At 37.3% G+C, this 15,642-nt stretch overlaps 1 protein-coding gene across 1 annotated transcript in view; it reads right to left on the bottom strand.

Annotated features, from left to right (window-relative positions):
- The window catches only part of LOC140168748 (uncharacterized), a 75,412-nt gene that overhangs the window by 19,304 nt on the left and 40,466 nt on the right, over positions 1 to 15,642 (bottom strand). Inside the window, exons 15-22 of the mRNA XM_072192158.1 lie at positions 13,612 to 13,737; positions 12,897 to 13,126; positions 11,478 to 11,751; positions 10,607 to 10,675; positions 8,289 to 8,746; positions 3,871 to 3,934; positions 1,401 to 1,580; positions 610 to 747 (exon numbers count right to left, since the gene is read on the bottom strand). Of these exons, the coding sequence (XP_072048259.1) occupies positions 610 to 747; positions 1,401 to 1,580; positions 3,871 to 3,934; positions 8,289 to 8,746; positions 10,607 to 10,675; positions 11,478 to 11,751; positions 12,897 to 13,126; positions 13,612 to 13,737 (1,539 nt within the window). The remainder of the gene's footprint in view (positions 1 to 609; positions 748 to 1,400; positions 1,581 to 3,870; positions 3,935 to 8,288; positions 8,747 to 10,606; positions 10,676 to 11,477; positions 11,752 to 12,896; positions 13,127 to 13,611; positions 13,738 to 15,642) is intronic.

Below are 15,642 nucleotides of genomic sequence, written 5' to 3'. Positions count from 1 at the left end.
ATCATGGGAAAAGGTCGACATCAAAGTCCGAGCAGTACGAATATTACCATGCTATTACATAGGAACACGTTACAATATTTTTTTAGCTTGTCAAAATAAAGGTGTTACACGCGAATCGATACTCAATAATACTTAATAATGTGATTTGAAATGTGCACAATTAATTTTTTCTCTATCGATTTGCGTGTAATACCGTTATATTGACAAACTAAAAAATATTGTCACGTGTTCCTATGTAATAGCATGGTAATATTCAGATTGCGCGACTTGATGTCGACCTTTTCCCATGATACATCACGATTTTCCCATGATACATCACGATTACATATCGCAAACCGCTGGCGGCGCCCTTATTGCGAATAGCGAGAATTGATTTGTTGGGAGTGGCCTTTCTTTTCATTGTTCTTTTTCCTCAATCCTGTTTCTTCTTTTCTCTTCATATAGGCCAGCAGCATGCTTATATCAACTTTTAAGGCTGGCTTAAGCATTATGCTTGCATGAGCCTTGTCCCATCAGGACCCAAGCGTGTGTCCACCCAGACCGACCGGTTACTCTATTTTTTTCCAACTTTCAATTTTTTCCATGCTTGTAACTTTTTTGAATACTTACTAACAACAAACTCTTCTTTATCCTTCCCATTGTCATCCTTACTACTCTTACTGCTGTTGGATTTCAAGCTCTTGCTACTCTTGCTGCTCTTGGAACTTTTGCTACTCTTGGTTGACTTTTTGCCTTTTTGGAGAAGCCCTACACAACAAGTAGTTAGCATACATATTTATCAATTGGTAGAAGAAAGTACCTTGCGGATGATTATAAGGATTGCATTGGTTGAATATCTTGAATTTCCAGATCCCAAAGCTTTAGACCCAGTCTACTATGATCAGCTATTAATAGGCAGGACTCATAATATTGTGGTTTGATATATAATGCCAATGATGTACACACAGCTGGGCACAGCATCTATGTGAATTGTACTATTGCGTGGCTGTTGCGCACGTTCGTGAATTAAGGTGGACTTCTCACCTGTTACGAGCTGATCATAGTAAATAACTCTTATTGATTACATCACTCCTGAAAAATATCAACAGTTCATTTCGTAGTTCAAGATTTCTTCAAATTCAATACAAGTAGCTCATGCTATGTTGCTATGTACCACAATGACAGTTGTGAGCTACCACTTTATAGTACTTTCAAATACTGAATGACCAATTCTCCTGTGCATTAGAGCTTAACATTGACAGGACTAATCAGTTGTTTAGGAGCCCAATTTCTCTATGCTGCAAATTTAAAACCCTATTTCACATCCACTTGAGGCAAATTTTAAAACTTATTCACTTGAAGATTGGCCACATATTAATTTTTCCTTAGAATTAAAATTTATCACTAGTTGCTATGGTTACACACCGGTATCTTGAATGATTTGTTGCAAGGCTGCATCCTCCTCAGCCTTCTTCTCCCCGCATTCTCCTCTGAAGGTTTATCCGCTGGCTCCGGTGGAGGTCTCACAACCAGTGGCTGCTTCTCTGCTTCTTTCTTATCTGCCTTGCCAATGTTGGTCACATCCAGAGAAAGAGCTCCTCCTACATAGTAGAACCAGTGAGGTTATCTAACTTATCTAGCAAGTGGTGCACACATCTGGTGACTGGATGATGATTCTTTGGTGCATTTGAAGATGATATATGGAAGACATACTGGTGCAAGGCATGGTGCATTGATGGTGCTACATAATGTATGCTGGATGAAAGTGCTGGAGCAGCGTGATCCAAGATGAGGTCACCATAGTGATGAAGAAAGCTGATATGTTGCAATGACAGATGATGATGAAAGTGCATCTTGTAGAAGAGTGCAATAGGAAGAAAGTATGATGATCTTATGAGTTTGTTTTCTTCTCAAAGTGAAAGTAATAGTGCATACATAAAGTTCAACATTGCAATGCATGCTTTGAATCAAAGTTTTTCATGATCCTTACACATTGGCGAAGCATGACAGTGAGCACCAAAGACACAAATCATAGAATTTTATGATTAAACGCCAACAGGGAAGCAAATTAATGTAAGGCCTTGATGAAATGCTAGCCAAACTCTTGCTCATCACTATGGGTGCAAACATGCACACCAAGCCCCTAGCCAGGATTTTTTACACACGGTGTGGAATTTTAACTTTTAAGAAGTCTCAAGATGCATATGGTATGACATGTGTAACAATTTAATTTCTTTTTCTACATGAGGATGTAAATAGGTCATTAAGACTTCCAAAGGTTAAAGACCACTAATAGGCCTGGGCGATACATTGAAATACGATGAGGAACTATTTGTTTTCATGGCATTCGAAAAGACTGCATTAAAATCGCTGAAATTGATCAAGTTATATAGCCAAACAAGTACTTTTTAGAGTTTGATGCTTCAAAATGGTACATTTTCTCTCATTATATGACATTTTTGATGTAATACTAATAGTACCAAAATTCATACGCACAGCTTCGGTTTTTAGTAAATAGTCGCCTTATCATATTGTAACTTTCAGCTTCGAGGGCGCACTGTCATTTTAAGGTGTTTACGGTTCAGTGCGTTAAAACAAGAAAAGTCTCAGGTCAACCTATGTTGAATTTTTTGATCATTTGGCATCTAAATCATATAGTTTCACCTGATATTGGTGGCATTGAACTGTGAGAGTTCTGAATATGAGAAAATTCCACCCGAAATTAGGCATTTTCCCATTGAAACCCGTGTAATACATAATTAGTGGTATTTAACCCCAAGCTTGGCTTACTTCCTACCATGTACCAGATGAATTTACTTGAGCAATGATGCTAATCCAATGTGATGTGATAGCAGTTTATGCTGACAATGAGATCTGATTTCATTATAGCTTTAAATCTGTCAACTACTTGTTAAGAAGAAATTACAAATCAATTAATGCATAAGTGGCGAGATATTTCTGACATTTTGCTTACAGCCAAAAAATGAGAATGTGCATGTGAAAGGCAGTTGTATTTTGCATGTGTAGGTATGCGAGTTCAAAGTCTATTTCATCGAGAGTGGGGCCATAGCCTACAATGTATACCCATGTCACAATAATTGCAGGGCTGTCAACTTTTTGGAATTGCTTGGCGTGAGACAGAGGCGTATACCGGGATTTGCCGACTTCAATGTTCATTTTGACGCATGATTATTTGAGCCACAGCGCTCGAGAATGTGAAGAGCGGGTAGCAACAACAATTTCTTCATGGCGATGCGTGAGATTTTACTCAATTTTCAGCTTTTTGCGTGAGATTTACTTTTAGGCGTGAGATTATACTACCTTGGCGTGAAACCGTGAGAAAGTGACCCAATGCGTGAGACTCACGGCCAATGCGTGAGAGTTGACAGCCCTGATAATTGATGCAGCTAATGCAAAAGAGATTTAGACCCAAAGAGTACCGACTCAGAATTGCCTTGTGCATAATGCTATGCTAAATCCCCCACAATATTGGTTTGTTACACATGAAAACCAAAATAGTGCACCTCCCACATTTATCGGCAAAAAGTACCCTATTGATCGATCATTTGTGTCTTTAAGCTTGAGTGCTACAAAGGTTTACACACACTGCATGGCAGAGTAAGTTCTCTTTGGTTCTAATATCCTTGGCCTGATGCATAAAATCCATTATGCTATTACAATGAGGTACTTCAACAGATTTTAGTTGGGGAAGTCTACAGGAGGGAGGTTTATATTAGAGAAGAGTGCTACAATTATACCAAATATACATGTAGTAGTAGGTAATTGAAGTTAGTGAAGAAAATAGGTATTATTTCACATGAACATGATATAGCAGTGATGATGATGATGATGATGAAGTTCAATGATTTGTATGAGTGCTTCCATGGTTACCTGCATTTCCTTGGCTGTTGGTTTTCTGATGCTTTATCATCTGCACCTTCATCTGAGCCTTGTTCTAAAATATGACAAGATTTATTTTAAACAATTAATACCGGTAGGCCTATCAAAAGATTTTAGAGAGTACATCTAAGAGCTTGAAACAGTGTCTGGATTAAAAGAACAGTAATTGAGCATGCATAATTAGAAATGTCTTTTTTTAAATCAAATATAGGATAAAGAAAACAAACTATGATAATTGGCAGTAACAAATCTCAATAAATTGTTGATATACAAACTTCAATATTTTGCAGTCTGCTATAAGAAGTGAATCTTTAAGTCAGAGATGGTAGTAGGTCCTCTGAAAAAACATGAAAATTATGCTGAAAGTCTCAGGCCCCTAGTGGGATCAAGGGGCAGGAATAGGCTTAGAGAAAAAACGCAATTTTTTGACCAAAAATGCGAGATGGCAACTTCAAAATGCGAGAAAAAAGCGAGATTTATGCCCAAAAATTGGTGAAAATCAAAAAAGGTAAAAAATTGAGTGAGGGCAGTATTTCATTGACTCCATACCCTGAGTGATACCAAAACAAAGCATGGAAATTGCCGACGGACTATCAAAAACACACAAATTTTGTCCTCATAAATCAGCTTAAAAGGTCAATATACTGCAAGGTTTGAGTAGTAAATAAAGAATATTACTTGTGTTGTTGCTTGAATGTGCCAGAAAATGGACCGTTTTTGTACATTCAGGTCAAACTTAAGCTTTTTTAGTTGCAATGGTTGTCGAATTCTGCAACCTTTCGCCACAGAAATAGATTTTTGTGGTAGAAATTAATCTTTTTCTTTAAATGAAGCGAGAAAAGCACTAAAAAGCGAGATTCACGGCGAGAAAAGCGAGATTGCGTTTTCTCTCTAAGCCTAGGCAGGAACCCGGCAGAGTTCAAGGGGGGCAAAACCCACAAACTTGTGAGGATTTAAAACCACATTTTTTGATGATTACAATGAATTTTAAGGCTTTATATGAGTTGTTTCAGTCAAAAATGTTCACAAATATTCAATCATTAAATCAAAAATCTTTTGGTCAAATTGGTAAACATCTGGATTCCAAAAACTGGTACTGCTGTAGTAGTAAGTTCAAGTAAACAGTACATGAAAAACCTGTTTCTGATGAAAAGAAAAGAATGATTAAAGCATGCACAAGTTTGACAAATGACATGGCACGCCATAATGAATGAAGACATCCCATTTCCAGGAGCAGTGATTTCTTTCATAGAAAGTTAGTCATATAAAAACAAATACAATGCGAGTTCAAAGGCATGCAGAACTTCACATTGAAAGGAGATAGTCAACTACATACCTGTAAAATACCACAAAATATCAGCTTTGGTTTGAGTTGGAGTGACATTTTGCATAGTTTCCCAGTCACTTTTAAATTACAAATATTGAGCTATGTTTCAAGAAATCTTGACTATCGTACATTTATGTGATGTTTCAAAATGACAACTGATGGTCAACTCTGTAATATGCATTTACGTTAACTTCAACTCAAAGCCAAATAAGGTGCAATACATGCTTGGATTTTACACCCCTGACATTGTTAGTTATAGTCCAACCGCTTTAATCCAGCCAAGTTGGGACCCAGCATTGGCTGGATAAATGAAAAATCTGGATAAGTGAATTATTATAGTGAGGTATTTCTCCAAAAAGCCGAAATTGGAACAATGAAAGATTATACTCAACACAGGGTAAACACACTGAAAGGTGGTCTTTGAGTGATATACAACAAAGATGTCATTCTGAATGCTTCAAGAGCATGCAAGGTGTCAAAAGCATACAAAACATATATCCTGTGAAATGCAAACATCCGGATAATAGAGAGATCTGTGTAAATGAGGTCTGGATAAGGGAGGTTGGACTGTAAGTTTTAGTTCAAGGGCAGAGTGGAAACACCATGTGTATACTTCATTGTGCAGGGCATATTTGTTGTATGATGACTGTTCTCTGCACATGACTACTCCACTCCACATCTACTCCGCACCGTAAGGCCAAAAAAAAAATTGTTTGTTTGTCCATAGAGGCTTATGAAAAAGTTGGGTCGGTAGGTCGGATTTTTTTTTTTTTTAAATTTGAAGACTGGTAAATAAGTCAAAACACACAGCACTTTACTGGTTTAACTCTTTAGATGGTTCTGCATGTTATACTGTTCATTTTCTTTACATTTTCTTTCTTTAAATTTATACTAACCACTGTTTTATCGATGTCCCATCGATGCTAAAAAAAATAAAAAAAATAAAGGGTACACGGTCGGTCGGACGTGGACAAACAAACAATTTTTTTGGGGGGGGGCCTAACTTAAACTTATATGGACAATGTTAGATAGAGGACAATCCTGTTTATGTCATCTGTGTTGTTAATGTTTTATCAGGTAATCATATTGTGTGTGCTGGATTCCACAAGTGATAAAAAACCCTTGGGACTTTGCGCATAGCTTTTAAAATGTGCATTTAACACATAACACCCCCCCCCCCTCAAAAAAAGAAAAGTGGCTCTTAAAATACAAATTGAGAAGGCCATTTTTACTTTTAAAAACCTGCAAGCCCCTTTGCCCTTTTCCATTTGTTCCAAAGACAAACCTTTTTTATATTTGGCTTAATACAAATTTAAGACTATAAATTAGGCTTATTATCTGGTGTCATACTTAATGTGACTACAACATGCATGTTAAGACAATGTTATGACTGAAAATAAAGCTTGTGATTTTCTTGGGATAGTATAGTTACAACATGCATGTTAACAAAATAAAGACTGAAAATGCAGCTTATTATGTGGATATTATTATTGCTGTGGTTAGAGTGACAATTAAACTTATTACCGGGATGCCATCAGTGTTGTTGTGACATTATAACAAAATATTAGAGTGATAATCAAGCGTATTATCTGGGTGCCATCAGTGTTGTTATGACATGCATGATAACAAAATATTAGAGTGATAATCAAGCGTATTATCTGGGTGCCATCAGTGTTGTTATGACATGCATGATAACAAAATGTTAGAGTGATAATAAGGCATCAGAAACAATTGTTTGATCTTTGGATCGACTGTCGATGCTGCTTCGATGCTTGTTTTTAATGAACTAACAACTTTTAAATTAATCAGAATTAAAGCTAAATTTTATGATTTCATAAATAATAAGGACAACCAAGCATTGATGGTCGATCGAAAGATCGAACTAATTTGTTTCTATTGCCTAATAAGGCTTATTATTTGGATGTCATCGATGTTGTTATGACATGCATGATAATAAAATGTTAGAGTGATAATTAATTGAATATTATCTGGATTTCATCAGAGTTGTTATGACATGCATGATAACACAATTTTATAGTGATAATCAAGCGTATTATCTGGATGCCATCGATGTTGTTATGACATGCATGATAACAAAATGTTAGAGTGATAATCAAGCGTATTATCTGGATGCCATCGATGTTGTTATGACATGCATGATAACAAAATGTTAGAGTGATAATTCATGGTGTATTATCTGGATTTCATCAGAATTGTTATGACATGTATGATAACAAAATTCCATGGTGATAATCAAGTATATTATCAGCATGCCATCAGTGTTGTTATGACATTACAACAAAATGTTAAAGTGATAATGAAGCTTATTATCGGGATGCTGATCAGTGTTGTTATGACATGCATGATAACAAAATGTTAGAGTGATAACCCAGGATATGTGACATTATCAAAGGGAATGAGTCACATGTTAGCAATTTTCAATTAGAAGTTTATTACATCATTTTCTGGCAGTATATGAATGCTACATTTTGATGCGAACTCCAAATCGGACATCTGGTTACCGAGTATTGAGCAATTTATCAATGGCTGAAAACAATATAAAGCAAAAGAATTTGAACACTGTTTTTGCCGATATCTCAAAAACAATATTAACGACATCTGACTCATTTCTTTTATTTCTCTTTGATTATGTCACGTATTATATGGAGGCTATAGGCCTTTTTTATGACATGCATGACAACAAAATATTTAGGGTGAAAATTGGACTTTATACATGTGACCCATATCAGCCAAATATACCTTAAGTGTATTTTTCAAAGGGTGACATCTACAATTTGTAGAAAGAAGCGAAAATAAGCTTTTTAATAATATCTTGCTTTTGAAAATTGAACTATGATGAAGATTATAGTCAATATATTTCTGATGTTTTTCTTTATATTTCTTCAAGCATAGTTTAGTCCATTTCTCAGGACTTGCAGACCAACTTGAGGTATATTTTGCTGGAAGGGGACACATACAATCTTGATGTCGATATGGTATTGACATGCATGTTAACAAAAATGTTAATAGTGAATATTATCTGCATTCCATTCTTGGCTATATGTTATTGGTTATCCTTCACTCCATTCCGTGTGGTGCATGCTTTCAATTCTCGGATCTCACCATCTTCACTTTCGCGAGCAGCATTCTCGTCAAGTATCTGATGTAGCTCGGCAACCGAAGGTACTCTTGATACGTCCTGTACTACCTCATCCTCTGAATCATCCTCATAATCAAAATCACCATCATCTTCAGACTGCACTACCACTGATGGAATATTCTCAGATGCCACCACCGATATTGCTCGTTCATCTGACGGAGACTCTACTGAAGCAGCCCGACTTTTGCTCAAATCGGGTACTCGTATACTCAATGCGCTTCGCACACTAGCTGCTGACGGTGCTCGCGATCTGATAATCAGTTTCCCTTGATCTTGATCCTCGATTATAGCGATATCGTTGGGGTGGATTGATCCAGCGTTACTAATCATATCCTGGATTTCAGGGGCTAGTTCGATGTTTTCTTTTTCTTCTACAGCTCCTGTGTTATAATGTATTATTATGATTGTAACATGTATGAAATGGAATGAATACGATTCAGCTTATTAACAAAATGTTCCACACGCAAGATTAGTGAATGTTTATAGGCAACCTGTCAATGGACTATTCCAGTTGCAATCCATATGCCCCTTATGGAAGACATGACCTTAATCTTCCACACAGGGAGTGTCAATTTCAATGGGGTTACCTGAATGTGTGACTCCATTTGAAATCTACACTCACTGAGTGGGAGAGATTAAGGTCATGTCTTCCATAGGGAGTGGATGGAATTCAACTGGAATAGCCCAATGGATAGTGGTACATAAGTTGGAGGGAGCGCCATTCCGTAAATCAAGCCAATATGAAATGATATATTGATGACCGGTCCATTAATTTATGAATATGATTCACAATGATGCATGATGAATTGCAATATGATATGATGAAATCCAAATGTAATTTAATAAAAAGCTATTTATAGCTGAATCATCCTGAAAGTAATTATTTGGTCACTGATGTTGAAAGCTTTCCAATAACAAAATGATCACCTATTAACAGAAACAATGACTTTGATAATACCACTTAGAGACAAGCAGGACAATCCTTTTCCACACCAAATGGTTTCAAGCTCAAAAAAACTAACCCCTGCTGTAAATGATGATAATTTAGCCTAGAACTGGCCTAGAACTGACTCAGTTCTTTGGATCATGACACTCATGAATATCACAATGGCCATGAACACTGAAGCATGGGAGCACGTTTTGACTGCTGCATAGGGTTATAGTCTGTCTTGTCTCAAGTTGAGACTAATGCCATGTTGTATTTGGCAGATTTGGCTAACCTAATCCTATGGGCGTATACACACACATAGAAGGGCGATTTGTCTGTGCACTGGTGACGCAACCGCGTAAACACAACACACTGATTCAAATCTGCCACTATGTAATCCAACATGGCGTTACTCTCAACTTGAGATGAGAGACACTCACAGAATCAGGGGTAGTGTTAACACTCGATCGGGGGTGAATGACCCCCTAAATTAAAAAAATATTAAGTTTTCACCCTCTATATTGGGAATATGTGCAAGCTCGGGGGTGAACTCTGACCCTCTACTTTTGGACCTTACTCCTACCCCTGACTACATACCTTACTACCCCTGAGATTTAATTTTCATCCCATGTATTTGGATTTTCTGCAAGCTCGGGAGTGAAAAACACGGGAAATCAACCCCCGACTTTCGGGCCTTAATGCTACCCCTGCACAGAATTACAGAGGAGAATCGAGACTCGATCGCCATCTTTATACAGGCATGGAGTACAAATTATGGGTATTTGGTTTCCCTCGGAATGCACTCGAGGCATTCGTTGTCGTGCACGCATGACATGGATGATAGGTGCATTTGAGAGATGCACTTGATGCGACCTACACACGAGTACTAAGACGCTTCAGATGAGATGCAGAATTGTTTTCGTTCATCTCCGCGCACTGTCAGCAAGGACCCAAATTTTTCCCATAGCTGACGGCGCGATTGTATGTGGCGGTATAGGGAGTCCCGGTTCTCCTCTAATTCTGTGGACACACTATACTTATGAGATACTGAGCAAGTGCTAATTTAGCCCAGATGGACTGAAATGGTTCATCTTTGTATAAGTCCACTACTATATACAATGCAAATCACTCGAAAATCCTTTTATATTTTTCAAATTTGGTTGACCAAATGACATATATCATATCCGATTCCCTGACCTATACATTGTTTTCCCTATCCTGTTTGTCTCCAATACCAATATAAATATATGTGCTTGTGTGCTCTTTGAAAACAGGTGCAAATCACACAATCAAAACAATCCCTGATACATACTTAAAAGCAATTCTTCCAGATTCTCTTCCTCCCTCTCCTCCTCATCCATATCATCATCCTCATCTACATCTGGTATAGCATGCAAAGTGGATGTAAGTTTAAATACATGAATGAGCGTATATATTATGATAAAGCCACATGAATAAGTTGCGTTGAATAAAAGGATAACCATCACTGAATTATTTTTCAAATTTAATATATGGCATAAAATAACATAAACTATAACATTAACGATTCTGTTGGTCTTAATATTTCACAGCAGCTGCTTTTCTAATGGCAAAAAGCAAGTGGACATGGTGTAACATAATTCAGTTAGTACCAAACAATCTCCAGGCATACCTAAATGCTGAAAAGAAATCATTTACATGTAAGAGCCAAAAAATGACTTTTGATCATTTACATGACAAAATGTTTGTACCAAATAAGCAAATTTCGAATTTGGGCCCTAACATGGAACAATTACGCTGACACTGTAATTGCAGATTTGATATAGAAACAAGATTACTGAAGACAAGGTTTTCCAGACCTCCCTCAGTTTGCCATCAACATATTCTTCGTTTGTTAGTGTCATGCTTAATGTTGGCTTCATACTTTCATGCTGTCATGACACTTCATCATACCGTTTGCATTTTTCTGCTAGAGGGAGTCACCAAGCGGCATGCCGCACAACTACAGCGACATGACTCTGAAAGCCAAAGTGATTGTTAAATGAAATAATCATACTTTTGTGACTAGTTTCCATGTGATGAAAACAAAACATAATTTATGTCCCAAGGAAGTAACATGGTAGACTGAGGGAGATGGAAAAGCACAAAGCACTCTTAAGATGTGGTCACAACATTTGACTAGACAGCAGCCATTTTTAAATTACCTGCGTCTCCTCGTAATAACTCCTTGATGAATCTCACTGCCGCTTTCGCTGAGTGCACTCTTCTTTTCCTTCTTGATTTCCTTATCTGCCCTTTAGGAGCCAACAGGCTTGGTCCTGTCCATCTTCCAGGATGGTCTTCCTCTCCTTGACGACTACTCTCGCTGTCTAGAGAATTCCTTCGTCTCATCACATAGGCTGATCTTGAACGTTCTGGCACATCTTCACCTTCCACAAATAATTCACTTAGTTTCTTGGTCCATAGCTCAGAAGCAATCTGAAATTAGGGATAGATTTGATTTTTAGATTTTTTGATCATGCAATCAATTTATGTGGACCAAGATAACAGTGGGCTATTCCATTTAAAATCCACACTACCCCTGTGAAAGATTTTGGAAATATGTGCCACAAGGGGAGTATGAATTTGAAATGGAAAGAACACATTAGGCAGCTCTGTTTGAATTTCATACACCTTCTGAGAAAGATTCAACCTGAACCTACCCCTGAGGGAGAGAGTTTCAAATGGAGCTGCTAATGTATTAATTCTATTTGAAATTCATACTCACTCCGTGGAAGATATTTCCAAAATCTTCCTCATTGCAAGGGTAGTGTGGATTTTAAATGGAATAGCCCAATGGTTAAGATACCATCTAACTACTCTCAGCATTTCAAATAGCTCAGTAGATAAGGTGCACAACTCCTGTGCATGACAGTATGAGTGTGAGCCCCCTTACAATGTCAATGTCTGTTCTCATGAAAAATTTAGCTACCTTGAAATTCTCTAGACAAGAAAATTACTATCAATTGTCCCAGTCTACCCATAAGAAACTTGGGTAGCTGATCCTGGCTGTGATGGTTTATGTAGTTCAATAAGTGCTTGGGCTGATCTTGATTTGGGTCTAAAGAAGGTTATTTCCAACATTTCAGGATTACATTTGTAGCAGGAAGGGTGGTACTATGTGAAACAACACTAAAAAGATGACATTAATTTTATTAGCGGTTTCCTTATATGGGTAATGAAATTACAGTATACTGTTTGTCAGGCGGTTAAAAACATCAGCAAATTAATTTCCATTCATTTTTCATTAAAAAGTTTATGAAAACAAAATATGAATGTTTTTGAAGAGATCATCAAATTACTTTTATTATATTTTTTTTCAATTGGTAGCTTTACCCACACGCTTTATATATTGCTCCCACACTTTTAGAAACCCACCCTTTGTACAGCATAATTTTAGCCCCCACCCTTTTTACATTTTCGGAATTCCAAATCCCCACGCTGTAGAAAGCGTGCCGGACAAACAATAATACTAATAATTACAGCTGCTGCAGCCTGTAAAGTTAAAACTTGAGGCAACAGGTTAATTCAAATTGAGCTAATTACAGTTACGTCAATACTAACATTTATAATTCTATACCAACCTGTGCATCCAAGGCTAAATCTCTTCCAGACTGTGGTCTTTGCATCAGCACAGCTGCTGCTACAGCTGCAGCGTGTTCCTCCAACTCTATCAGCTGAGATGCGGGTGTGGCCCGTTGGTTCAACCCAACCACTGATGCTGATAATGACCTCACACTTCCAGATGCTATGCTTAGTTTTCCTGATGTCATCCTGGAACGTACAATCTCTGCATCGGTCTCTTCTTCTGTTTCTGTAAGAAACCAATACAATTCAGGCATTCACAAAGCATACAGTGTTTGATACAGTGATATGCTGTCATATAAGACCAACTTATCAATATTTTTAAATAGTATGGAAGTTGTGCTTAAAAACACCAGACACTGTATACTGCAGAATTTGACTTACATGTTTTCTTCATATATTTTTTTAATTACATTGAGCATTCTCAAATAAATGGCCAAAATTATTACGTTGTGAGTTTTACAAGTTTAGTATATGACAATACTGTTCACCTTTCTCTCACAATTGAACTTGTGAAACTTTTGGTTTTGGTGTGAGAAGTTCCAAGGTTTGGTGTTGATTGAAGGATGTCAAATTGTAGCCTATTTTACTGGCAAAGGAGAGAGTCGCATTTTGTTTTACACTCGATTAATTGATGGATGGATGGGTGCATTGACCAATCAAAATGCTTGAATAATTTGCTTGCTTGATGAATTGATTGATTGGTATCCATACCTGTTGCTGTGCCACCTTCCTGTTCCGATTCAGACAGTTGTTTATCTCCATCCCCTGCTGGCCACTGCTCCTCAGTTTCTGATTCTGCCCCTGACATCTGCAGATTATCATCGAGAGGAAGGACATCTTGAAAAGGACAAAAAAAATACAATAAGCAACATAACAAACAGAAACATGGGTAGAAACTTTCAAATGAGTTAAAGAAATTCATTTCACTTCATATACAAGAGTATCAGCTGCAATTAATCAATATTTTTCCTTCTAAAGCATATGTGCAACATACAGGCTAGCATGGGTTGGACAAAATTACATTACACGCATAACACAATAATATTAATCAGCTTATAATTTTGGTTCAATTCAACATTATTTGATTTCCTTCACAGGTACGCACCATTGTTTTTAATATGTATGCGTACCTCCTCCTCTCATATGTTGCATGACTTACACATTTTTAGGAGTTGACTAGTAGATTATTGGTGGTCAAAATTTGAGTCACTCACATGCCCAAAATGCACAAATTTAAAGGTAAAAATTGGAGGCGTGTTTATTAGAGGGGAAGCGTTTATTACAGACAATACGGTACACACTATTATCCCCAAAATGATATGATGGAATCTGCCTTCTCCAGTCTATATCCAGGGTTCGAATTCGTTTAAAAATTTTGCGTAGCAGTTTTTGGCTAATTTATCATAATCAGGATACTTCCATATGCTAAAGCACTATTAAAAGGGCTATACAAATGCAAAATTGGGTAGCAGTTACTTCAAAATAAGGAGCAAACTGCTATGCGATACAGCCGAATTTGAACCCTGTCTATATCTATAAAATATACATAAATAAACTTAGAACACAAAACGCAATGATTCTTATAGGTCATTTGACTTCCTCGAGACAGTGATGTCAGTACTTTGTCGCAGTTACATTGTGTGTACAGATGCACCACCTTTGAGCATGCATGTAAACACACCAGTTCTTTCAGTCAACACACACAGTTTAAACCTACACTCACTGGAGCATGCACTGACGTCATTGTCTCAAGGAAACCATATGAACTATACTTGTTGAAATGAATATTAAACATACCATCACCATACCACTTGATAACGACACAAAATATCAACAAATGATTACAATCTGAAAATCTTAGGGATGGCATCAAACTCCAACCACCAGTCAACCGACATCACTCTGGCAGAATCAGTGGTTTCATTGCATTCTATTGTTCTGAACAATAGAAATCAGGTCTAATTGCTGGTTCTGTCAGGGACCCAGCAGTTGGGTTTTGAAGCCAGCCCTTAATAAACAAAAAATCTACACCACATTTACACATTATACACCAAGACTTACAATTAATTAGCACTAATATAAGCACTATGCATGTGAGCAATTGGCTGCTTTTTATAAGCACACTACAATTTTTGTGAGTATTTTCCTACATTTAAGGCTTTTACCTATACATTGGTTCGCCTCAAGTTTGGTAGTGACATTGATGCGTATTTTGCTGGTCGCTGTATTGAATCACGCATAATGTTGATCGCACAGAGCGTACAGGCACACATACAAGGGTGGTTTGTTGACACGCTTGCAGCTCAACCGTGAAAAGTATTGATGTCTCTACCAAACTTGATGCGGACCAAAGAATAGTCTGTATGGCAGGGGAATTCGGCTTTTGTTAAAAACACATTCTTAAGAAAATTTATCATATTATGCAAAAGAGCCGCAATACAAATATGTGTGACTGTCTACTAAAATGTAATGACAAGCTGGACAGTTTACTTCCTGAGCTCAATGGTCAGACTTTTTGTTGGACAAGATGATAACAAAGCATCAGTGGCGTAGCCAGTGGGGAGTCCAGGGGCGGTGCCCCCGCTCGTCATAACCATTGGTTCATGTAAGGCCGTCGGTAGAGCGGAAGGCGTTAAGCGGAAAAAAATTGGGTTAACAATAGACTATTTTTTACCGGGGTGACAGAAAAAGGGGAGAATTGTAATATAATGATGAAAAATTGTGAATTATTTTTTTTTTTTT

This window comes from Amphiura filiformis, chromosome 13, assembly GCF_039555335.1.
Source record: "Amphiura filiformis chromosome 13, Afil_fr2py, whole genome shotgun sequence".
In the NCBI taxonomy this organism is placed as follows: domain Eukaryota; kingdom Metazoa; phylum Echinodermata; class Ophiuroidea; order Amphilepidida; family Amphiuridae; genus Amphiura; species Amphiura filiformis.
The sequence above is the reverse complement of the archived record's forward strand: the minus strand, read 5'-3'. Positions and strand labels throughout refer to the sequence as shown.